The 26,950-nt window shown below is 40.1% G+C and overlaps 1 protein-coding gene across 2 annotated transcripts in view; it reads right to left on the reverse strand.

Annotated features, from left to right (window-relative positions):
• LOC125333140 (connector enhancer of kinase suppressor of ras 2-like) overlaps positions 1-26,950 on the reverse strand; it is a 174,623-nt gene that overhangs the window by 79,215 nt on the left and 68,458 nt on the right. For both annotated transcript variants that reach the window (XM_048318821.1, XM_048318820.1), the window contains exons 4-7: positions 12,388-12,590; positions 11,058-11,145; positions 4,648-4,689; positions 2,095-2,214 (exon numbers count right to left, since the gene is read on the reverse strand). In XM_048318821.1, the coding sequence (XP_048174778.1) occupies positions 2,095-2,214; positions 4,648-4,689; positions 11,058-11,145; positions 12,388-12,590 (453 nt within the window). The remainder of the gene's footprint in view (positions 1-2,094; positions 2,215-4,647; positions 4,690-11,057; positions 11,146-12,387; positions 12,591-26,950) is intronic.

Consider the following 26,950-nt stretch of genomic DNA (forward strand, 5'->3'; position numbering starts at 1 on the left):
TCATCCCAGCAGGTCCTGGCTGCCTCAAGTCCTACCAGAAAAAAGGGGAATGTGAACCGCGTTAAACGCCCCAACATCTCAGCCAATAACTCTCATCCTGGTCACTCCAGAGTTTAAATCACACTCCAACACTTTATAGGCAGTTCCTGCCAAGAGCTCCTGACAGACACCTGCCTCAGACTGCACTCCAGGAAGTCTCAGTTCCCCACAGGACAGGCTATTTTTGGAGTAGATTCCACTCCTCCTGTCCTCCACCAGTCTACCCCTCTGTCCTAGATCCAGAGGCATCACTGCATGGGAAGCATTAGCACCACCAAGCCCTGCTTATTGTGCTCCAGCATCTCTGAGGAAAATGCATCTCTGTGTTCACCTCCTCTCCAGCACTGATAATGAACTTCCCCCTAATTAGACCAGCAGAAATACATCACATTTCTGCATGGAAAGGAAAGCCATGCAGAGTGCTGGCCTGGAGGGTGTAGTAATCTTAATGCAAGTCAAAAGCACTGGGACATTCACAGCGTATCTCCTGCACAAGTACTGACCTGTATTTCTGGGGTACTCTACACTAACCCAGAAATCAGATCTAGAGGGGAAACTGGGCCATAAAGGGAACATGTTTGGCCATAAGGATGCAGCAGCACAGCAAGGAAATTGTATCTGTGCTCAGGATTACACACTGGGCTGAGCATCTGCGCTGCCACGGAATGAAAATTGAATGTGGTTTATGCTGTGGTAATGTTCTTTGTTGACTAAATCAGCCTAAGAATAAAGTAAACTTGTGCAGTCACACAACACCCCCTCATGTTATTAAAATATGTCATTCTCAGATTAATATGCATACCTCAGAGTAATTATGCCCTTGTAACTCTGACAGTATTTGCATATGACGTTCGTCGCTATTCAATGTCAGAACAAAGAGGAAGATGTCAAAATAATACAAAGTGTCTCAACTAACAGAAATTTAAAATCTGTAAATCACGCTGAATTACAAACAGGAAACATGCCACAAGGTGAAGAGTGACACTCAAATGGATTTTGATTTGTCAGTTATGGGATTTTCTGCGGATAAGCCTCATGGCTGCCAATTCCACTCCCCACTTCCTCCTTTTTTTCCTCCTCCAACTGCTTCCTTCAACCCAGAAACAACATTCCTGAATTACTCTTCTTGTAGGGAGAAAATACAAACAATTCTAAGAAGGCAGCTGAGGGCAGTCTAGGAGGTTGTGCTGGGGAAAGCAGCCTGGCTCTTGAGGAGGGCCTGAAGAACAGGCCAGTGCCCACAGTGCCACCTTCCACTCCAGCTTTTATTGGGATCTAAGGTTCCCAAGCACAATCCTTACGTTTCTACAGCCCACCAACATCAAATGGTTGTAAAGTAAGGGACTGCAGAGGGGGGACAGAAATCTTTACCCACTGACCACTGAGCTGTCACGAAAATCCATTGTCCAAAAAAATATATCAGTACATTAATATTTAAAAGCTGTAGCCAAATAACTATGAAACTATCTCTGCAGAACATTTCACTGCTGTGACCCATCACTAATGCAGAGCAGCTGGGATGTCCAGAGCCATCCAACCAGGCTGCTCAGTGAGCAACAATTTACAAATAAAAGGGATTTATTTTGCTCCTGGGATGATACTTCTGGAAGTTTTATTTGAACTGATAGTTAGGGAGGCATATAATTACATTTATGCAAGTCCAAGACACAAACCTTCCACTGATCATTTTGGAAGAACATTAATGACATTAGTTAATTTTATTTGTAGGTGTTTGCATTTGGGGATTATTTCTGTATATTCCAAACACTGCAATCTGGCTATCAAAGGATCACAGGTTTAACTGCTCATACAGTTGCACGTGATGCCCTAGGTAAAACAGGTTTTAATTTAAGAAACCCCAAATCAATCCCTTTATTTAGATAAATGTCAATTAAACCACCTTTAGAAATCTGATTCAGCTTACCAAAAAATTAGGACACTGCAGAAAAATACATTTTGGTTTCTTGATAAACTCAAAACCGAAATCACCCTAAAGAGCTGAGGCTCGTGCTCTGCATTCTAAGAGTTTAAAGTTTAAACTGCTTTGCTACTTACCAACCCCTCACTGGGCATAATGCTGGTGAGATGAACGACCTCAAGATGTGCTGACTGGGACACCAGAGAATCAGATGAGAGCGAAATGATGTGGTCACAAATCCCAGACAGGGTTTTACACTACAAAGAAAAACAAGGCAATAGAATCCCTCGTATCAAACTGGAACTACAAGTGAAGAAGTTCTTATTCTCAGAACTAACCAAGAATAAACAGATAATTTTAATTCGTAGCATTGTAAAAACTACAGGTGTATGAAAGTCAAGAGCAAGTGGTTAAGGGAACGGAAAATATTCATAAATGTCAAGAAAATGTACTTGTATGTGCAGTTCTGCTGTAGAAGGATATCTGCATCTGTAAACTGTCGTCTCCACTCCAACTATGTGCACTTTGAAAACAAAAGAACAAACCCAATGAACTTTATCCTTATGATTATAAATACAATGGGAGCTGAGTGAAACATGTAAAAATAAATATCTTATGCAACTGAATAACCTATTTTGGCTAGTGAATGATGACATCATCCCTGCCAACTGTGATAATTAGGTGAATTCTGCTCTACAACTTGGAAAATTTCCTTTGTTAGAAATTACCCTGGCAGAGAAGTGCCTTAGTTAACCCATTTCCTGAAGTAAAATTCTTATGCATCTTTGAACATATCCTTTAACTGATATTCCACATCACTATGACTATGCAATGATTTTGTTATCCTGTCTTCCAGCTAAAGACTCAAAATATTGGTGCAAATCCACACAAACACCTTCAAAGCAGGAGCCCCCTTGCACAGACAGTAGCTGTGGGTCTGACAGATTAAACCCCTCTGTGAAAGCAAAGTTTGTGGGTCAGAGAGGAGCTGAGCTCTCAGACAACATTCATGTGGAGAGATTTATTCCCAAATTTCAGTGTGTTGCTCAAAGCACTCCTTCAAAAAGGCTACGCCTAAAAATGTTTGAACCTAATGTGAAAGAATTCATTCAGCTGAGTCTCAGGATGGGTTTCCGGTCGGGGCTGTGCTGTGTGCATCTATTTTGCTTTGGGGACTATACTCTCATTTTTCCTAATTATAGCAAATTCCAGTGAAATCCCTTGAGGGAAGTTTTGTTTCAGGCATTCGCAAAAGCATGAGGCTTTCTAATATCTCATTTGACACTATCCATAGAAGTTAAACAAATAAAGTTGTCACAATGAATAAGTTAACTGCCTGAATTTGTAGGTTGTATTTCCATTCACTGTGAAGTTACTCATCTGGAAATCCAAGGACAGCTCTGGAGCCCTGGCTGTGGCATCTGGATTTTGTATCAGCTGCAAGATGAAAAGCATCCCACTGAGGTGTGTGTGACTGCAGCTAAAGGTCACCATTACCAAAATTATTTCAAGCAGTTTCAGCTCGGGGCCGGAACCCCTGAGCAGAATTTTGGGTCTCATCTTCTCCCAGAAGAGATGGAGAAACTCAAAAATCCAGTGTGGTGGGTGCACTGTGTGTGAGCACATCCTTGATCCAGCTTTTGAATCACTGGCATATCAAAAAAAATTTCATATTCAAATATCAAAGTTTCCAACAGAAAACCTTCCTTACGCCTCAAAATTTGAGAGCATTGGTTACAGATTAGATGCAGGCTAAATCCCAGAGAGAGCACTTTCTACTGTAATGCTTTAACCTTAGAGTAGTGTCATAAAAATACTTTTTATTTTAGTAAAATAAACAGCAAAGAAGTTTTCAATCAAATCAACCTGGTCTACGGAAGGTGTCTCTGCCACAGTTAGAACTGCGGGCTAAAAGTTGTGTATATAAGTGTGTGTGTGTGTGCACTCCAAATCCCAGAAGGTATCAGGTGCTTTTTAAAGCTCTATTCATACCCAGGTTTGCAATAGTAAGCTTTATTTTTTCTAAAAGTCACTGCATGCTTTCTAAATTTAACAGCACATCAATGTTTTATGACAGATTTTAATCCCCACTGGAAGCAGAGTATGTGCAAAAGGCTTTGAAAAAAAGAGGAAAGAAAGAGTCAGGCACTTGGGCAGCGCTTGTCAAAAGCTTATCTGAACTTGTAAATCTTTCGAGAGTTCCCTTTCACCACAGGCTTTAACTCTATCTCGGTGTCAGTACAGGTTTTCCGTGCTGGTACCAGGAAAATATAAAGTGTTTGAACTTAAAGGCCAATATCTAATCAATAATCTTGAATAAGGTTCTTCCATTCCCCTTTGTCATCAGATGTTTTTGAGTGCTGAAGGCACAAAATGCTCGGTCTGACAACCAGTGATCTATGGATGTGATGGCTGGAATTCCACACCAGCAATCCTGGCAGGAATATTAACCACCCAGAATACTGTGCAGCTTCTAAACCTAAACCAATAATTTTGTATTTGTAATTGACTGTAGCTATAACAGAGAGCATTACTGTGGGGGGAACTTTAGCTTTTTGCAACTGATATAATTCATCAGAAATTATGCCAGAGAGTAAGGAACTTTATTTTCCTCTAGCAGCCTTATTTTTTTACAGAATCATTTAAGTGTGTGGGGTAAGATTAGAGAGCACCAAAGCAGAATTACTTACCACATGAAGAATTTTATTTTCTGTTTCATACACCGTACAATCCTGTGGTAAAACAGAAAAAAAACCAATTAAATGATGTCACATTAAAGTTCCTATTAAGAAATGAAAGAAGGGTTTATGCTGTTAACAGTCTCTTACATATTCCTGATAAACCTTACTACATGTTACTTTTGGAGTAGTCATCTTTCTATTTTATCTATCATTTTAAGAATAATCAATATTATAGTCCATAATTTCAGCATCACCCTTACCTTGCTTTTTCATTTAGGGCTATTACAGGGGCTAAAATACTGCTTTTCTTTCATGAAACAAACCATACAAATTGCTAAAAGGGATCTATTGCTTATTAATACTGAGGGAAGGGAAGTTCCCTCAGTACCACCCTCTGGAAATCAGGACACAGCCATGGCAAAGTTTTAACCATCCCCTACAGCTCTGCCCCACTTCCTCCTGCCAGGTACACTCCAAATCTCAGGCTATATTCTGCTAAACATAAAATAAAAAGGAAAATACAAAAAAGAACTCTTCCAGGCAGAGTGAGATTAGAACAGGGTCCCCTCAAGTCTTGGTCCCCTCCGAGGGCAGCCCTGGCCTGGCCTCAGCCCCCGGCCAGGCTCCCTCTCCCCTTATTATGCTGGGAAATTATTAAATCCTTCTCCAAGTGCTACTCCACATTGGAAAAGGCTTTCTACAGAGCAAGATATAGGAGAGGTTAAAAAAACCTGTCTTCTTTATTTAGTTTTTTTCCTTGAATAAGCTTTCAAGTAAAATTTAACTTACTGATAATACCTGAAATATCCCTTCAAGTAATTTCAGATTCCCTCAGCTGGTCAGAGCCTGGTGATGGCAACACCAATGTTGTGGGTTTGATCCCTGTATGGGCTTAAGAGTTGGACTTGATAAACCTTGTGCGTCCCTTCCAACTCAGAATATTCTGTGCTATCCCTTCAAACAGCTGAAGATTCCCTATAGTTCTCAAGATTTCCTCCTTTTACTGGATCTTAATATATTAGGGACCAGAGTAAAGTGCTTCAGAACTCCCACAAAATTCCAACCCCCTCATTCCCTGTACTCTGGACACTCAGCTTGGGCTGGGACACCTTCCAGAGGTCTCTGCTCCCCTTTTCCAGCAGCCCAAACCCTTGGCTGTTCCCATCCAGCTCCCAAACCTCCTCCCTTTGGTGTCCCTTCGAGGATTTTGCCCCTGAGCCCATCTGAGGCAGCTGCTCTGAGCCCTCAGCCCAGGGAACTGCGCCTCCCTCAGCTCTGAAGGTCAATATTTATTTTGGAGGACTGCTGCTTCTGTGGAGAAATTAATTTCTAAGTGACTACAGCTTAAAGAATATTGCTACAGAATAAGGAAGTCAAAATCAGAAGATTGGGAGCGCCAAGGAACACAGAAGAATTTATATTAGCATTTCATGGTCAAGTATCCCTTTGATGTTTCCTCTGTATTCATACTGTTATTTTCTAGAGCACAAAAAAGAATTCAATTAGTCAGTTTGGCTGGCAATGCCCAAGGCAGTTTTTCCTGCAAGTTTTGCACACTTCAAACAGCTCATCTGCCATCTCCTTTTAACCCTCCACGTACCAGGAGAACAAAATGATCACAGCAGGGCTTCCAGCTTGACTTCAGAGCTAATGTTCCTGTCTAAATTATTCCTTTAATTTCTGTGCTAGAAATACAATATAAGCCTCCCTCTGAACAAACTTAATTACTTCAGGTCAAAGAATAGAAGATGTATGTATAGTAAAACTGAAATTTTACTGTTTTGTAGAGCAGAATTAATGTTAGCTGTACTTATGTTGCACATTCAAGATTACATTAGCATGAAAAATGTTAATGGCTTTGGGATTCCTTCCAAAATAGATGCATATTGACTTTTTTTTTAAATACATCAGACTAGTTTAACTGAGAGGTTAAAAGCACTTGCAATGTTATACTAAAATATTGAGATATGTAGGTCACAATATTCTTCTGATTTATTTTTCTCTGATACATAGCAATGCACTAGGGATCTCATTAAAAAAATAATCTTCCAGGAGTACCATTTATAGAATGTTGATCTATTTTTCTTAGAAAATAAATAATAGTTATAGTCACATTCTTTCTACATTCTCCAGTAGCAAGATGACATGATAAAGATATTTCTTCTTAGAGTTTAAAATAACCTTAAAATTAATAGCTGTGTTCTATTTCCCCTCTGTAAAAGGATAAAACACAGGAATTACAAAACCAGTCACAGCAGCAGTGTTGCAAACCAGGCAGGGTCTGCACTGTCCTGAACATCCTAAATTGAAAGGTACAGCACACCTTGGTCTCTGATAAAGTGAAACTGCTCTTCTGCATATTCATAAAGAGAAAAGGTCAGTGGGGCTCGTGCCCACCCACACCCTCTTCAAAATTTTAATTTCTAATTCTGAAAGAAGGAAAAAATGCAAGTACCACAGGAATTTGCAGACACCATAAGGAATGTTTTATGGCAAGTTCTTGAGGACACTTAACTAACACATTAAAAAATTTAAAATACTTCGTTCATTAACTTAGTTCAATAAAACAGCATGAGTTAAGTCAACTACTGAAAAGAAACGGAGACCCTATAAAGGAGCATTCCCCACCACAACACTGTAGGAAAGTTCTACAGCAGTCTTTGAGTGGTGGGTATGACAAAGGGATATTTCAAAATACATTGCTTGCATGCACAAAATTAAACACTTCTGAAATTCACACGTTGGAAAGAAAGAGATTGCTCTGGAATTAGGCAAATCTACAACGGCAAATACACTGAACTGACTCATTTTACTTGGTTCAAAGGTAGAGACTTGATCATAATCTATTTTTAGAAAAGAGTGAACAGATGTTTGATGAAATTTTCTTTAGCAAATGCAAGCAAAATAAGATGGAAGGGCTGGAAGCTGAAGTCTGCAAAGTTCAAACTGAAAATAACACCCAGGTTTTGCATGGCAGCTGCAGAATCAGAGGATAATTCAGGTGGAAGGGGCCTCTGGAGGTTTTCTGGTCCAACCACCTTCTCAGGTGAGGCCAATTTAAAACTTACACCAGGTATAGAAGTTATTAAGAAACAACAATTCCTGTCACTTGCAGTGCAAACCAGATGGCTTTAAAAAACCAGAAAAGCCAGGCTTCATCCAAAACACACTGTATTTGGCTAAAAATGGGGCAAAAATCCATTATAAGGTGTCTGAATTCAGTTCAGTGAGGTTAATTAGACAGTAAGAAAGGGGAGAACGAGCAAAATTTTGTTTGGCTTTTGTTGGAAAAAGTTAGGCTGAGTTGTTCTGACATCCTTTGGTAAGACATAGAGACTTTTTGTTGAGAGAAAGTTTGTTCGTGCAGGTTAATGAGTGTGTTGGAAGCATCTACCTCAGATTTAAGCATCTTTGACATAATGAGGAAAAATTAGAAACCCAGATGCCGCTAGGACTGGGGAACTCTTCCTACTCAATGAAAAATTAACCAATGGCTGCATTTTATGAACAAAAATCCAACCCTGTCCTTCCGCAGTTCCTCCAGTTGTCTTTCCCTCAGGGCAGCCTTGGTGCCCTGAACAACCCCAAATTTAGTTCAGTTATTCTGGTGGATTCCTTTTCAGAGCAGGAAGGAGAGTGAGTGCACCTTGAAACTGAGCTGCAACTCAAAGTGAAGTCAGCAGAGTTCAAATATCTCAATGCTCTGTTCTAGCCTGCTTCTTTGCATATTGTAGACACATTTTGATGGGACTTTGCACCTCAAAATCGGGATGTTTCTGCAGCTCTCTGCATGACATAATTCTTTTACAGTAGCTTAGTGAAGGTAATCAAAAGGGTTAAGAAACCTGGGCAGAATAAAGTACATTTCCAAACATAAAGGGACAGCTGTAAAACTCCTCTAAAATTAGAGAATGAGGTTTTCTTTGAACCAGCATGTGAAGATACTGTATAAACAAGTGACTATTCATCATAGCATTTGCATGGTACATAAATAATAATGATACATTAAAATAAATTTGATCTAAGTTATGTCACTCAGATCACACAGGACATCTGAGCATGGAGATTCATAAGCACTTTCTATATTAAACTAAGGTTACAGGGTAACCCTGTTAAGAAAATCCACCTGGAGTGGCAGCTGCAAGCTATGCACACAAAACACATTCATTTTGCACAAAATGTCGAAGATATTCCTCACTTAATGTGCCAAATCCGTACCCTTGACTGCTGCTTTCACACTGGCTGAATGAGGTATTTAAGATGTATATAATTCATAAAACAAGGAGTATCTGAAAGGATCTGAGACCCAGGTTTCTATTAGTTATGCCTTTTAATTCATATTCCAGCCAACAGCTGAGCCTGCAGTTCTTGTTTAGGTGAGACATTTCTGCTTTCACACATTAAGGTCAATTTTCCTCAGATTTAGTGACTGCAAAGCTGTCTCTCTATGACTGATTTGGTTTTATCTGCTCTTTCTGGTGCTAAGTTTAATAAAACATCAAAGATCTTAATAGACAACTATCAAACAAGTCAGACCTGACAACAAGATGAAGAAAAGACAAAACTTGATTTGTAACCTGAAGAACCAACCAAGCATTTTTCTTCTTGGAATGACTTGGAATTTATGCTAAAAGATTGTTTTTAAGTTGTCAAAAGGAGGACAGCTTTGAGACTAGAGCTGAAGAACTGGAAAAAATAAAGAACCAAACTATTGCTGGCAGAGGAGAACAGAATTTCATCTGCCAAAAGCTGAGAAGTGAACGACAGAAGTGGAGACAGCAATTCAAAATTACTCTATTTTCACCTGGACCACAGGGAAAAATCAAACTCACACAAACAAAATGCAGTATCAGCTGAAGGACAGAATCAGAATCCAAAGTTTTTATACTGTAGAGAAGTTCATTTTGCTTAGTCTGTAAATCAAAAATAGCCTAGTGCTATAAGCACCTCGTAAGAAAAAGCTTAATAAAGATACATAAATAATTAAATGCCGACATAGGAATTTCTAAACTAAGAACAGAGAAAAATGATCTTTGTTTTGTGCTGCAAAAATGCATGAATGACAAGATTCCCAGGAAGAATAAAGCTGAACATTATAAATTAAGGACAATAGTGTAAAATACATATTTATTAGCCTTAGTTCTTTAGCTTTAAGAACTGAAATAAAATTGAAGCAGAGGGGAAAAACAGTTTTCAGAACAACTACTCCATTACTACTCCAAAAAGCATTTGAAATTGAGTGAGTCCTGTGATTGGGCTGCTGGGAGGGTGCATGGAAAACCGTGGCAGCACAGGACAGAGGCAGGCAGGGAAATCCTCTGTATTGGAGACAGGCCCAGCTTAAAGTCCCTACAAAACTGGAGCTTAAGATAAGCTTTCTTCTTGCTTTCCCTCCTACAACCCTTTCATCTTTTTCCTCTTTTATTCACTCCCAGACAGCCCTGCCTTTTCTCTGCCCTCTCCACATATTCCAGTAACACTCCTTTGTCTCGTCAATATTTTATCCCCTCACAAGGGGGGTGGCTCATTGTAAATATTTGTAAAACTAATTCACCCTCCGTCTTTCAGTACCTGTGTGTCACCTCTTGTCTTACTTTGGGGCAGACACTGTCAAACACTGTTATTTTATTGTTCTATTATATTATTATAGAGGTCACAGCACCAAGCCTGACTTCAAGGAATGTTTGGACAAGAGTGTCAGGCACAGGGTGGGATTGTCGGGGTGTCCTTTGTGGGGCCAGGAATTGGACTTGATGATTCTGGTGGGTCCCTTCCAACTCAGGACAGTCTATGATTCTATATATTATATAGAACTAAAGACCAGATAACTTATTTTTATGTTCTGGTGGACTGTACCTTGTCACAATTACCTAATGAGTGTCAGTGATGATTGCGCTGCTACCATGATCTCTTCTGTAGTTAGTTGGTTTAATGTTAGGAATATTTTGTGTTCATCCCTAAACAACCTCCATGCTACTGGCTCTCCTCTCAGTGAAGAAGCCACAGTGCAGATTCTGGATATATTTGTAAGTATTTTAGGGATTTGTCCCCGAAACATTTTGGATCATTCATATTTTAATCTGGAATAACCTGTTAGTAGTAGTTAAACTGCTTCCCACTGTGTTCAATGCTTTTCTTTTGTTCAACACTCGTAGGGTGGTAAATCACCTGACATGAAATTGCCTACTCAAGAGCAAAGTGGATTATTTTTAACTTCACAGGGTCCTTCAATCTATCCAGGAACATCACCAAAGTCCAAAAATCTTCCTGTCCCTCCCAGAGAATGAGAGTATGGAAAGAACAGAGAAGTAATGCTGTAACAACTTTTCTGGTGATGTAAAAGCTGTAGTTACTTTTGCTATTGCAGTTTTTAAGCAGTGACGTGAAGAGGACTCAGAGCAGAAGAGAGCCACTCCTACCTGTTGCACAATGGTTGTTAGTTCCAGGCACAGTTGAACAATGTTGTTTTTCAGCAGTGAATATTCTGTCACGCTGACAAACGGAGACCTGGGACAGGGGAAGGACAGGTTTATACAGCATTAAGGACCATAACTTACTCTATAAGCAGATATATGTCATATAGGGATCAGTTCCACACCACAGAAATGCCAAATCATTTTAATCTCCAGCAGCAAGTAGCACAACTTTTGTAATATACACCTTTGGAACAAGAGAAAATGCAGGCAGGAGGTAAACTGGATTTTGGTCAGAACATCAGAAGTTAATGTTCTTACGGAGAGTAGAAATAGGAGCTTTCAAATAACTCTAAGCAGCCCAGATTTCCTTTGTACTGCTCATTAAATCTGGTATGACATCACTCCTCAGCAGCAATCAGCACCTTAATTCAGAGAGCACAGTAATGCTTACTTAGTCACAGCTTCCTGCACGCTCAGATTTTCTTCAGGCTTTCCAAATTCTGGCTGAATCTGACCCCATTTGAATTTATAAGAACTGACAAGGTCATAGCCTGAGAGAATATGACTGCTGGCATTAGGTTAGGAAGATGTCACCAGGATTATACAAATCCTGTAAAGGAGGGTGATTCACTCTCACTGTGATTTCTAAGGTGCCATTTATACATTCCAGAGCATTCAGATTCCAGATAAAGCTATTTACTGCTATAACTCCAAAGAGAAACAAGCCATAAAAGCTCTGTTGCTATTTATGTTTTTGTTTCTCTCTTGCCACAGTCACAGAGATACTTTTAATCAAATTCTCGGTTCAGAAATATAAAACACCAGTGGCTGATTGTTGAGCGTTAACCAGCACACCTGTACCTAACACATCCAGCCTACTCCTGATAAATAAGAACATTTAATTTTCAGATAAGTACTATCTTTTATTTTGAACATTCTTAATTGATTTACTCAACTCCAGATTTTCTGTCTTTTTGATGGCTGAAAGACAGCTCAAACTCCACAAGCTCTTCTTCCTTGCCCTTCATTCTGAAATTTCTGATGATGTTACCAGGTGTGGCAGTGAGAAGAGCACAGAAATATTCATTTCAGATGAAATCCAGCTGAAAGAATCTCAAAAGGTAACTAGAGCAAATTTTAAGACTCTCCTGACAGAGAAGGGTACTAAATTTTGCTTCCAATATTTGACAAATTTGTAAAAATTTAGAGCTAGAATTCCAGACCTGCCATTTTAATATTAGCATAAAAGAGTACAAGAGGCAAAGAAAGAACAAATAGAAAACTCCCCAAGGAATTATTCTCATGCACAAGGGATGGAGGAACAGTTAATTACCTGTCCAGCCAGGCGAGTAAGTTCTTGGCAGCACCAATCAGGTCAACTACAGAGGTAAGAAAATCATTTGGCAGTCGTCTGGAGGCCCTGCCATCGTAATGGCCACTCCTCCTCCTACCCGTTATGAAGTTCTGAAGGTTTTTGGCCGAGGCGTTCAGCTTGTGAGACAGAGTTCTCAGGTTTTCAGTCTCCAAACCATAATTCTGAGGGAAAGAAGAAGATTGACAGAGTGTGTGGTCAGCTACACGAACCAAACTGTGAAGTGAAACATCGTGGTTGGCCTTGGCTGAGAGGGTGGTTGTGGATACCTGGGTCGAGATTAAACAAGAGTATTTGGGGTAGGACACATGGGATGCGCCCAGTCTGTGACACAACCACTGCTATCACCAGCACTCACAGTCCAACATGGCTCACGTGTGTCCAGCCATGTCCCTGAGGGACAGGCAAAAAGGATCCCATGTGCTGAGCCTCAAGATCTGTCCCAATCTCAGGAAGTGCAGGTGAGGAGTGCACTGTCCTCTCCCTGCTGTGGCCCACGGGTGTCTGTCACCTCGGCATGGAGCAGTCCCACTGCACTGGATCCCAGCCCTTGGAATACCTTCACCTGAGCAGAACATCCCTTTCCCCTGCCCTGTGGATCAGGAATAAAGCGGTACACGGCCTTGCTGAGAGGCTTTTACAGGAACACCCTCTCCTGAGCCCTGCTGCTGCTGGAGAGCAGCTGTCCCACATGGAATGAAACACGGAACCATTGAACCAGGTCAGAGCGAAGGCGTGCTGCTCCTGCTCCCCACGGCTGCTCAGGGAAGAGTTTGAGCAGAGAACATGCAGGAACAGCTGCTTGTGGCTCAGAGACTCCAACCAGTGACAGGGCTTCATATTTAACAGTTCTTAGTGGATTTTTGTCCATTGTTCTAGTTCTGATGGAGGGAGAAGGGTTGAATCTAATTGAAGGTTTCCAAACACAAGTCCCTTTTCCCTTTATCCTTTATCCACATTCCTTCATCCATGTCTCAGTTCTTTAGTCACCAGGCCTATTGCCCACTTAGACCCAGATAACAAGCACAGAGATATCTCAGCTCAAATACATTAAATAATTCAAAGTTACACAGAAAGTCTCAAACATGCTGAATTGAACCCAGATTTCTGACAGCCCCCACAGGATGTAGGACATGAAAGAATTTAATGAGCATTTAAACAAAATCAACTCTCAGAGTCTGAATTGATTGCCCACTATTAATTTCAGCTATGCTTGTGTTACAGAGGATGACTGATCATGAATACTACACATCAATATTTTTGCCTAAACTTCTTCCTCAAAGCAGAGAATAAAGAATTGCAAAGAATACGCGTCTTGACAGATGCTAACATGGATACTTGTACTAGAAACAATAATTTTTGACTCCAGAAAAGAGAATTATACCGACCAATAAAAAAACTTATAAACTGGGGTTGTATGGAAAGGAAACAAAGCACAAACAAACTCTTGGTGAAGTGGTTTGGACCTCTGACAGCTGGCACTTGGGACAGTGCCTTCCTGCCAGCCATTCTCCCTGTCAAAGTTCACTCTGAGAAATAAATCAAGGCCTTGCCTCCAGCTTGGAGGGAAATCTATGAGGAATGAAACACTTTGCTATCTCAGCTGACTGCAAAGAATTTGATTTAAAAACCCGGGAGAGAATTAATTTCACTGTTAGGCCCATATCACAGCTAAAGCACCATGGTCAGTCAGTGGGGGCTGGACCATCCAGTTCAAGACTAAAGTGCTACAGATGACAAAAAACTCTCCTCAGCTTTTTTCCCAGAACAACTACTGCGCAGTTAGCAACAGTGTCACCAAAGAAAGCCATCCTCTTTTGGAAAAGTTTAAAGAGCAAGCTGTATTTGATATTAATGTGTCATCTGTTTAATATCACATCTAATCTTTCTTTTATTAGAGCTCTGAAGGAATTCCCTCCCCTGCTCTGTTTTTCTCTCGACTTCCACTCATGCCAAGATGATGACTAAGTGGATGCACTGGGATGCCTTTTCCAGCTATCAACCAGCTGGGCAGGGCCCGGTTTCCCCTCAGAACGAGTTTCATTCTGCACACTCAGCAACACATTACAAGGATGATAAACTAGATCCTCCTGGTTGCTTATTCCCGTGGAAACAAGCAAGAAAAAAACCCTCTCCCAATAACTTGTTATTGCATAAAAGCTCTGGAAACCTGTCACTGCTTTTAAGAGAGTTTAAGCAGGGAAGGACACGGTTTGACCACTGAATCTATAAGTACCAGAGGGTATTTTAGATCCCAGTAAGTGTAATCAGCCAGTCATCTTCTCCAGTCACTGGAAAACACAGAGGACTGAGCAGGAAATGTATGTGAGGAAATCCACCTAGTGAACAAGTTCTCTGCTTTATCTTGAAGTTTATTGCTTACATGCCAATGACAACCTCGATTAGTGTCAATATAAAATTTAAAATACAGCAAAGCATAGATAAAATTTATCCATAAAGATAATCAGAAGATGAAAGGAAATTGTTCAGCACAGTAGAAGTGCTGATGCAAGTTAGTGGTTTGCTTGAAACTGAGTGGGGCACAATAAAGGGGAAAAGATAAAAATATTATGAAAGTGACAGTAAATCAATACCTTTGTAGAAGACAGAGACATTGGGTTGTTCTGGATTTAAGCGTGTCTACATCCAAGATTTTAATTTTTAAATCAAACAGCTGTAATCAACTACCAAACAGGGAAAATGTGGTTACAAATAAACCTTGAAAGTATCCCCTCATCCTGATGCTCTGATGCCACCAAACCCTACTGTGGCAGGATATTAGGAGAGGGTTGAAGGAAGCTGTGGCCTCTTTTGGGCTTCCAGAGTCAGCAACCAAAGGGATGGGGAATAGAGGAGATTGTTCCAGAGGAGAAAAGAGCCAGGAAGTGGGTACCCCCCAGATTTAAACTGCATCACCTGGACATGTTTCAAAACAAGGAATTGTAGTTTATGGCAGTGACTAGGCAGGTGAGGAGCCTTGTGGTGCATAGATGGCAGTGCCAGTATCCAGATCTCCTCTAATTCCTGTAGGCACCTCATCTACTTGCTGTAACTGAGAGAGTCCCAGGGCTGCCAGACTAAATCATTATCACAGCTGCCAAGCCAGACTTCAGTTTTCACAGCCATACATTCTGCTCCCCCTGTGTTAAATATGTGCTGTTCTTGTGAGCCACACCATGGAAATGATGCTCCTGAGCCTGGAAAGTTCTGTCTCCTGGCAGGAGATTCAGGTGATTTCTTTCTTGCACTGTAAATCCTAGAAATAATTTCTGGTTTGAAAAGAAAGACAGAAAAATAAAAGAGAAAGCCTCTAAAAGGGACAAGAGGGTGCCATTAGCATAGGCAGGATTATTTTCCATCCCAAGAGCGGGGAAACATAAACAAGAAAGGTTTCCTCTATTCCCTGGTTTTGTTTCATGATGATTCAGGCTGTTTCATCATCAAATGACTCAATTAGTGGAAATGGATACACAAGTTTAGGGAATGAATCCTGACTACCAAAATGACCCCAGATGTTGCCTGGCTAGAATCACACCGCCACATAATTAGTCAAATTATCCTGAAATCTGGATCAGGAAACTGTCTAATGAGAATAGAACGTTGCCTAAAGTCACCAACACCCCGTTTCAGAAGAAGGGGCCGGACAGGAACATTGCAGAAAGGGCCAAAGTAACAGCACGCCTTGAACACAGAAAGACATGACTGGAAAACCTGTTAAATACTTAAGTTATTTCATATAAAAGCATGGATCAAACAGTAAGAACTTCTGTATCTCCACTGACAGCTTTATTACCTGCACACACTCTAAAGAGCTACACAGATTATCTGATTCGTTCAGTGGCTGATCCCGTGTTTTAGGCTGGAGCTCAGCAAGTCCTGACGCCCCATTCCACGACAGGAGTTGGAAAGGAGGATTTCAGGAGGCAGAAATTAAACTCAAGTGTGAGATCAGAGGCAGACAAGCTCATTATGGAATCATCATTAGCAAAATGCCAAGATGAAGCTGTGCTTGCAGTGACACTTCTTAGTGAGGTGTGCAGCTGATTTAGGATAACTCTGCTGGCTGCCTGCAGAACACAGATTTATATTCAGCTATTTCCCCTCTAATTCTCCCATTTCCAGGCTCTCTGTCGTCCTAGTTCCTCCCCTGTTGGGTCTGAGCTGCTGTGCTGGTGGCTGGGGTTATTGGAGGTGGTGAGGGAACAGGCAGGACAGATCCCCCCCAGGGCTTTCACACTTGACCGGGTTTTCTGAAGTACAGAAAACAGGTGGCTGTTGTCAGAAATGGTAGAATTCAGGTGACAGGAGAAAATGCCATTTTATTTCTGAGCAACCTGAAGCAGATTCCTGTTTTTCCTAGTGCAGAGTAGAAGATAGGATGTAAGAGGGAAGTTGTTGAATACTCGCTATAGTTAAAATTGGAATTTTGGAAGCTGAAATATAGGAAATCTGCCTCCAAATAGATATTTAATGCCTCTTTTTAATGTCAGGAACCCAAAATGTAGAAATAGCTAAACACACAGTCACCATGAACCTTCCTGCCTTGTGTCTGTGTCACAATTCCAGCTAAAAACTCTGCTTGTTTTGTACATTCTGGTTTGAAGTTCCACTTTTAAATAATGGAACAAATTCCATATCCATCTGACAATATAAGATCTGAACTTTTTACGTATTCAAAGAAGTGGAATGAAAAAAAATCTTCAGCTATGGCTTAAGGTGTTCTCACACCTTACTGCAGGTAAGCAATAACATCACAAAGGAGGATTTTATGCTAATAAAGCAATCTGGGAGAATTGCATCTACTAAGATAAAATAGGCCAAATTATTGTAGCCAACATCAAGAAAAAAATAATGAATATAATGGGGAAAAACCAGCCAAGTGCTAATCAGTTTTTTGTAAACACCAGCACCTGAAGATCAAACACCAAGCAAGAAACACCTACAATAATATGAAGAGTTTATTTCTTCTGTGGAAAACTCTCCAGCATTTTTTCTTACAGGTACTGCCATAATGAAATTGTTTTGCTGTAATGTGACATACAGAGATAAAAATAATGCATGCACGTGGAAATTTAATAGGCACAGGGTGTAATTTTAGCTAAAGAGTTTATATTGCATAAGTAATGAATTTAGCTTACCTTCAAAACAGATTTCTTTTTAATTATAGTAATTTTTCTTGATGTTGTCATTTGTGTGAGTAGTCAGTGTAATATAGATATATAAATATATGTAGAAATATATAAACATATGGATGCATATACAGCTTTTTCTGTAGGTGGTACTTTGTTACAATTTTCACTGAATAGAAAAGAGAAATAAAAGGGCAGAGGAGGAGATCTCACAGAGGAGATGAAAGGAAACAGCACTGACTGAAACTCAAGCACCTTACGTGGAATTCACCACATCCAAGGCATTTAAAACACCACAACCTAAATATTGTGCTGCATTTCCATTTCTACATTTCACGCACAAGTTTTAGGAATCCTCTAAATTATTGGGAATTTAAAAGCTCCATCTCCAGGTGCTTCTTCCCCAATCCAGCCTGGTTTTCAACCCATTCTCAGATCACCCAAAAATTGCTTTATTGTGGACCTGCAGCAGCTGAAGCAGCTCCATGGGGATGCTCTGTTGCCCTCCCTGGTCCCTTCCAGGCTCTTCCTGGTCCCCAGGGCCCGGAGCTGCCACAGCCACCCCCTGTCTCACACCTGCCTCCCTGGGGTTCCTCACACCTCTGAGACCACTTGGGAACAATCCCCAGAGGAGCTCTGGGGTTTGGGATTCTCCTCTGGGAAAACACAGAGGGCCAGATGGGACCCTGCACCTCCCTGCTGTGTCAGGGCTCTGTCTGCTGCTCCGGCTTTGCCATAGGAATTACAGTTTTTGGGATAGCATGGAGCCAGTTAGCTCTTACTAAAACCAGGCAAACACAGCCTGTTTGTTAATAAAAGCAAAAATCCCAATTAATCATACACTGATTTTACCATGAATACTTCTGACACACACATAGAATGAAAACTGTCAAAACACACTTTTTTCTTTTAAATTTCCTCTCTGGAGGGATGTTTTTAAAGGCTAACAGCCTTTAAAACAGTGGAAACCTGATTCTGAAACACTTGTCTCCATAAAAATTTCTTTGATTTCACAAAAATTTTCTGGTGATGTTTTTATAAAACTGCTTCAAACTGAAGCTATTGAAATAACATAAAATCAAAGTGGGTGAGGCAGTGCATTTCCACCAGGTCTGTCTGGTTTTCCTCTTGAAAAAGAATTTACAGGCTGGTCATCCTTTATCTGAATAGCAATTTGGAAAAGGCCAAATAACTTTTTCATTAGTGATCCTATGAATCAGTGCACAAGTTCAGGTCTAGAGACTGGATCCTAAAACTTAAAATTTCCTGAATGGTGAAAAAAGGGACAGGTATTACAATCAGACGCAAGTTATGATACCACTTGAGAAAAAGTTAAAATAAATCAAAGAAACTATGGGTTTTATTAAGGAGACTTTGTAAGATGTAGTTCACACAGTTTATACACTGACATATTCAATAATTTATGTATGTTTTATATATATCTATAAAATCCTAGCACTGTTGTTTTGAAAACTATATATGTATTAGGAAAATAATTTCCATTTTATGGCTGGGGAATGCAGCTCCAGTAAAATATGGTCCAAATTTGGTTCAGCTTTTTCTTTAAAAGCTTTTCTCCTTCTAAATCAGTAAATTAGCATAATAACATATAATAAATACACAATAAATATAAAATAAACCCAATCCTTCTGCCTCTCTAACAACATTTGCCTATCATTTCAGTTAAACTGCAGGATCACAGCACAGTTTATGTGCACAGAATGTGGCATTTCATCAAAATAAAAGTATGGCATTCATTAATAACTATGGTAATACTATGCAAATATGCAACATCATAATACAAATTAGAGTCTATTATTTGAAACACCTCGATGCTTTTTTATGTGCAGCTTTCCTCCCCCTTGTTCTCCCTTCCATTATAATTATCCCACCTTGCTGGAGCAAATTGTGTCATAATTCTTTGTCTCCTGAGTCTATAATTTGGAACCTGTCACAGTGCTTCTAAGCACTCCCTACACCTTCCTATTATCTTGTAAATAGATAAATTAAGGAGATCTAGAAGTAAGATTAAATATTTTAACCTATTTTTAAAAATTAACATTTGCATTATATTTTTTTATCTTCAGAAGAAGCTTTAGCACTTGCATTGCAGTAGTTATATATATATATATATGTGTATATATATATATATATAAACGTCATCTAGAGTAATTAAGGTGCCCTGGAAATAATTTGACTAAAAAAAAAGTGACTTTTATTTCAGATAAGATTTAGAACATGATAGTCTTTCCTTTAGAAATTGGACTCAGAAAGTTTGGAAGTCCAACCACTGAAAGAGGTATTTTTTTCAGAATAAGGTGTTTCAATAAATTGTTAACTTTATGTTTAAGACTTCAGAGTCAGAGAATTGGGAGCCTGGTGAGAGCCAAGCAGCAGATGAGGTCAGAGATGGAGGTGCAGATTTTCTGCTCAAGGATCTCAGATTACGCAAGGCTTGCCCCGCTCTAGGCCAGCCTAAAGCTTCACAGTGCACCAATTTCTGCCCTGGGCTGATTAAGATGATCAGGAATTAACAGAATCCCTGATCTCCTGCCTAAACATTTACATTGCAGCTCTTGCTACAGATCTCTGAGCAAACTGCACCAAGCCTGCTTGGTCTGCTTAATCCAAAAGAAGCACCGTGCTTCCAATTGTGGAATAAACAAATACTCCCCCTAACAGGGTGAGCTTGGATAAACTGGAACATCTCCCTCATTTGGTTATGGAGGGCTGCACAGGGATCTATGGAGAGAGGATCCACTGCTGTGGAATGAGTGCCTAAACCACAGAAAGGTGTGAGGAAAGTGAACTCATTACACACAGAAGAGACTTTTAAAATGTCCTACAGCATTAAATCAATCAAACCCACTGAGCAGCCTGACAGAGATATTTGTGTGACGGGTGTGCATGTTCTGAAAATGCATTTTAAAGTTCTCTCTCTCTCCTACATGGTCACACAATTTGATCCAGCACATCAGGACACGTCACCAATGTCAGTTTTGGATAAGATCTATAAAATGTGGGATCTGCTATTCAGTTATGCCGACTCCTGATCGCCATAATGGTGTAAAGTACAAAGAAAGTGCATTTATTTTTAAAGTTCATGCCACTCTGAGTCTGCTGACCACGCTTGAGGAATACCTTAATTACATTTTTTCCCAAGTATCTTTTGGTTTTCTTCCTTCCCCCCCGCCTTGAAGAAATTTTAATTCTTTTAACATCTGAAACCTCCCTATACTTCTCGTAGTTTTAGGTGGCTCATTCAGCAAGTCCTTGAATTTTATTCTGTGTGTAAAGAATCTAAATACCTAAACATTGACACAGCTATTTGGCTGTTTAGTGCTCATTCTCACCAAAGCTTGAAGAAAGGAAAATTTTAAGAGAAGAGAGTTCATATCTCATTTCAGTTGTAAAGTGGAGAATGATTATTCACATATCTGAACCACCAACAGTTATTTCTGCAGAGGTGATGAACCATCAGGTTCAGAAACAGGAGAGATTGATCCAAACCTGTGATTTAATTTCTCTGGGACAACGCTTTTCCTGCTTTTCCTGTGCACCTTCGCAGCATCCCTTGGAGCTGTTCCTGACTGCTCTCCCACTCTGCTTCTAATTCACATTTTCTGCTCAGCTCTGTCTTCACCAAGAGTTTAGATCTAAACTCCCTGGAAGTGAATTAGCATTTTTAAAAGATTTCTTTGTTTCTAAACGCATTTAATGCTTTCTCATAATTTTTATGAGCAAGACCTTAATATCAGAGCAGCACGAAATAACAAAACCTTCTCATAACCGTAATAACCTTCTCATGACCATAACAACCTTCTGAGAACCATGCTGACAAAGTGGTGGGTGCATTGCACCATCCACTCAGCATTTGTCCTGTGCCAAGCTGACATCTGGGCACATTTAACAGCTTCAGTGTCAACTCCCAGGAAAACACCAGCATGGAAATAAAGCTGTGGCAGCATTTCCTTTCTGGTGGGCACAGAAGCGAGACCCAGGAGGATAGAGGGGCTTCGGGTGCTTTGTGGCTTCTTTCCACATCCCAGGGATAATTGTTTCCAATATTCTATTTCAGTATTAAGGATGGACTGATCTGCATATGGCTTCAATTACAAAACATATGCAAGCCAGACAGCCAGGGTGGCTTGACCTCTTCCATATGTGTAGGAAAATAAGCTCTGAGCAATCTGCTGACTGGGGATACTGTGATAAACAAACAAGAGCAAAGGCTGACAGTAGATATTTCCTCCAAAACCATATTGGACTGTGATCTGCTCACTTTTAAAAATGATCAGCAATTCCTGCCTGCATGAGTCATTAACAACCTGCTGTTGTTGCTCCCCAGTGTGCACCATGCTACTGTTGTCATGTTCTGTCTCAGAAATACCTCAACTACACCCAAATTCTTCTTTACACTCCCAGCTACCAATGCAGGGAACTCCACTGGCAAGGATAAAGCATCTCAAGCCTTTGCTGTACCTTTAAGTGCACTTTATTCACCTTTCTCTGCAGCATCTAAGGGAGCTGTACATGTTTAATGCACTGTTCAGTAACCACAAAATTTTATTATTTATTACTAAACCCTTGTGATCAATTAAACTTCACTATTTATTTCATAGTTTTGTGTGAGCACCAACCATCCAATCTTAGAAATCCTCATTTTCCTGTTTTTTAAGTATCTCTTGAATTTTAAGGCAGAAATGCAAGATCACAGAGAAAAAAAGATTCAGTACATAACACAAAATTAGAATTTGAATCAATGGTGAATTATTCAAAGTTCAGGGAATAAATTATAAGCTAGTCTTGGAAATAGTACATCAACATTGACCACTTCACTTGGGTCAGACGTTTAACTTAGATCCCTGCAGAAGTGGTAGTTCCATGTAAAAACCACACCAGTTCTGGAGGAATGTTGCACACATTCATAACAATTCAGAGCAGCACATAGAAATTAAATTAGTAACAAGATTCGTCTGAATGGGCATTAATGAGAGTATGAAAAAAGTTCATTTATCTATTTGGATTGTGAATTTGCTGAAGGCTGCTCAAGCAACTCAGTCAACAACAGTGACATGAATATGCATGTGTATGCTCAGATATTTGCATGCAGATGAATTTATCCCTGACAATAACTGATCATAGATAATTACTCAGGAGTTCAGGCAGCTCATAGACATTGATAATGTAACACGGTGGTATGAAAAATATCTTACTAGGAATTTATTAAAGAAATCCCTCCTGGCAAATTAGAAAAGGGATTTTTTGGTAGGGAAAATGTCCTTTTGTTGAACTTTCACTGAGCTACTCCTTGTATTTCCTTGGCACAGAGATTCTCCATGGAATAGTGCTTGCTACCATGCATTGCATGGGACAGACCTCAAATCAGGATCCTAAAAAAAAGGGAATTATTTCTTTCTGCATAGGAAAGAAGATTTTGCAAATGAAACACACAAAGAATAAAGGTAACATAGTCCTTTCCAGTGGAAAAAAAAGATAAAGTCATAGAAAAATATTAAAAGCTAATTTTAAATGTTCGTAATATTGTTTATACCTAAATATTTGAAATACCATTTAAGTAATTGTGCAATTATTTTTCATTTAAAGACCAAGAATTACCAGTGTGTTTCATGTGGATTGTTAGACACAACAATTTCTTTGATGGTTAAGACTTTGAACACCTCAATAAACCAAGAAAATATCTGTATATCACCAAGTTCTCAGGTTATCTTAAAGAACTTTAAATTTTCTGTTAGTGTAACAATACTTTTTCCATTTAAAGGGGAGAAGTTTATCTCTTCCTGCTCTGGTGTGTATTATTCTTCCTTTTTGTTCTAAAAATAGAATCCTCTATCCTCTATGATCTAATATTCGCCCTCCTATTTAACATAATTACCTAGGACTGGATCAATATTCCATTAGCTAGCTGCAGTCAATGGACTGCCCCTCAGTGCCTGTAGCATTCCAGCTCCAAGGATTCAGGCACAGATCTTCATCCACGCTGCTTTAGCATCCCTCTGGAAGGGGTAACAAACTCTTCAGGCAGCAGTGGCGCTAAAAAGGACGGATTTCCCACGGTCTGCATCCTCTTCATTCCCACACCCCTTTCTCCACGTGGCTCCCAGGACACCTGCACAGGCCCTGGGGCCAGGGAGAGCCCCCTCTGACTGTCACTGGCCAAGGGCTGATGCCTCTCCTCCAGGATGAGGAGAATTTCCTCCCAGAATGTCACTCTGGGACCTCAGCACTGGCAGGAATCCTCGTGGACTCACAGCTCCACGGAGTTTGGCTGGGATTAGACAAAACTCTCAAAACTTAGAGGTGCTGTGGGGATAAACTGGGCAGCACAACCACAGAAAACCTCACCTACCTTGAGAATTGCTCCCATTTGGGTGGTTCTCCCACCCGGATGAGTGTGGGAATTCACACAGCTTTGGTAGAGACCTTTAATAAAGCTGCCAAGGCAGGATTATCAACCTCAGCTAGCTAATGGATTTAAATTATATATTCAGATGTTTAATGCAGTAGTGTACAATTAAGGGTTGTTAGGATGCAATAGACCCAAACCTCTGCTAGTTTCTGACAGAAAGCACGAAGCCCTCGGTGCTCCAAGCCATGATTTTAGAAAACCAATATTTTCCTTTCATGTGCCCTGCTTGAAGTCTTATTTCTGTGTTTGCAATAAAAGATCAGGGTGAAAGAGTTACCACTGGGCACTCCAGAATTTAAAATTTAAAATTACTCAGCTTAACTCTTGCACAAAAGATTGGTGTTTTAGAGGCATTTTTATGAAACCACAGCAAACTTTGCAACATCTGGATTTTTATGCTTTACTTGGAAAATTTTTGGTAGGATTTGCATGTATTTGATTAAAAGAAATGTAGAAATCCAGCAACACATTTTATCACAAGTAAGAGATGACACAGGATGCAAATGTAACAACCATCCTTCTTTCTAATTCCTTTAGTGTACAAAGAAAATGATGGAAAAGAAAATGTGAATGCTCTGCTGCACAATTTGTTCACGTGTCACTGCAAGGCTGTTCCATACACTTCACACTGAGATTCTAGAAAAGCAGTAATTCATAAAAATTAATTGGATATGTCAATGCTAATTGTTCCACAAAGGCTGGGTGAGCATCCTTTGGAGACCACAGGGGATCTCCACGTTGCTGCAGATGAATCAAGTATCCAAATCTTGGCCAGTCTGAGGTTGGGGGGCACAGGAGAGCTTACACAGAGCAATTTGGGTTAAAATTAAGGTTAAAACATTAAAGTTGATATTCCAGCTTTCTGCTCACCACAGGTATTGGCAGACTGGATTACTGTGCAGGAAAGGATGCCTGTGAAACCCAGAGAAACCAAAGCAAAAGAAGCGATCAACAGTCCCTTAACACCACACCATGCCATGCTGGGGCAGCTGGTGTCAACAGAAACACCACGAAACGGAACAGGGTGTTGCTATAAAGGTTTGGCTTTAATCCTCGTGCAGGGAAAATTTCCATTCCTTTATCCCCAGCAGTGACTGGGATCCCACCATCAGCCTTGGAGAAACCAGACACCCAGAAGCACACAAATTAAAAACACAATCCCTGACTTCCAGCTCCAAACCTCAAGAGAAGCCAAAATGATGTCAGAAATGAGTGCTCCATTAATGTCCCCTAAACCAGGGGTAGAAGAATATACAGAAATTATAATATAATACCTTTATACTATCCCAGCACTATCTGAAGTGAATTTCAGCCCTCCCGCCCTGCCCTAAGGTGTTATATACATGTGGTTTTTAACCCCAGGTCATTACCTACCTATTCATTTGCATAAATTTCTGCTACTGCGTTGGCACAATAAGTAGCAATGCAATTTAATTGTACTTATTATGGGGTGCTGTTCTCTACCAGTGAGTGACAGGAACTTAGGGTATGAAAAGGAATGAAATGTTCAGTATCAGAATACCACCGGGTTTACCCACAGACAGAACCAACGTGAAATACAGTAATGGATTATTATGAATGGATTCTTTTATAAATTTCTAAATGGAAATAAGTACATTTATTTCTCAGAAGCATGCTGGAGCTCCTGTAGGAGCCTATTCACCAGCCAAGCCTGCAATGGATTAGGATGCTCGTTCTCACTGGTACTTAAACAGATGCTTTTTCAGAAGAAAATTACAAGATTTGGAACAGGTTTAACACTTCGAATAGAACATGTTTGTCCCCATTTTGTGAAAGAGAATTACTGTGTGACAAGAAGAAATCTCTCAGCTATGTCCAAAGACAGGAAAAACAGAAGTCTGTTTCCTCTCATTTGCCTGTTAACACTGACTTGCTCCAGAGGGAAATGATGTGCATAAATTCAAGGAGTTAACAGGAGTCGGCACAGCAAATTTGTATTTTTCCTGATTTTTTTTTTTAACATAAACAAAACTATAAGTAGAAAGAATACAGATATAGTCTGAAGTAATTTATCTGAAGCTTGATAACCCAGGATCGTTGTTTGTGGGCAAGAATTAGATGTGGTCTCCTGGATTTCAGCTGCCCTGCATTCCCCTTCAGACTGCGTGCAGGAAGCTGAAATTTGAGTAAAATGCAGCCAACTTATTCTCTCATATTTCTACTTCATGCACCTCTTATTATGGCAAGGGATGAAATTCTCACTGGAATACCTGAATAGGACCATTTCCAATCTGTGTCTGGCTACAGGATATACACACATCCCATAACCAGAGGGTTCTGTGCCTTCATCAGAGGTTGTGTGGCCATGGCTGCTCCACAAGAGTGACAAATTCAGAGAGGATAAAGTTCTCTAAAGAGGCCAAGCCTAAGTTTCTAATGAATTTAGCACACAAACACAAATCCAAAAATCACTTTTGTTCTAAATTCCCTTTGAAACAGCTCTGTGCTTGGGTAGCTCTGAATATTTTGCTTCCTAAACTTAAATACCACCACTGCTGGTGCTGCTGCAGTATCCCAAAATATTCCTGCTGTGCTAAGGAAGCCATGGAACAACTGGTGTGGAATCAGTGGTCCTTGATGAGAACACTGAGAAGACATCAAGAAAAATTCCCCTTTACTTTGTTCTTTGCTTAGATCGACCCCCAGAGCTGCCTTTAGTGTGGTGATTTCAGGAAGGAAGGATTTCATTTTGGTGGCGACTCGACACAAATAATGTGTAATTACATCCAAACTTTTCCAGCACACCAGCTTAGGAAGACCATGAAATTCTTACCTCTCCCCAGTAAGACAAAAGTTGTGCACACAGCTGTAAAACCCCTGTGAACAGAAGGACTTTAGGCTACTCTGATCTGTTCGTACAAACTTAATTATCTTCCTTCAGTGTCCTCATCCTAAGAGAAATCTGAAAATGCCAAAATTGCCAACAGACTTTTAAAAGAAAAAA

Source organism: Corvus hawaiiensis, chromosome 14 (genome assembly GCF_020740725.1).
Source record: "Corvus hawaiiensis isolate bCorHaw1 chromosome 14, bCorHaw1.pri.cur, whole genome shotgun sequence".
Taxonomy (NCBI): domain Eukaryota; kingdom Metazoa; phylum Chordata; class Aves; order Passeriformes; family Corvidae; genus Corvus; species Corvus hawaiiensis.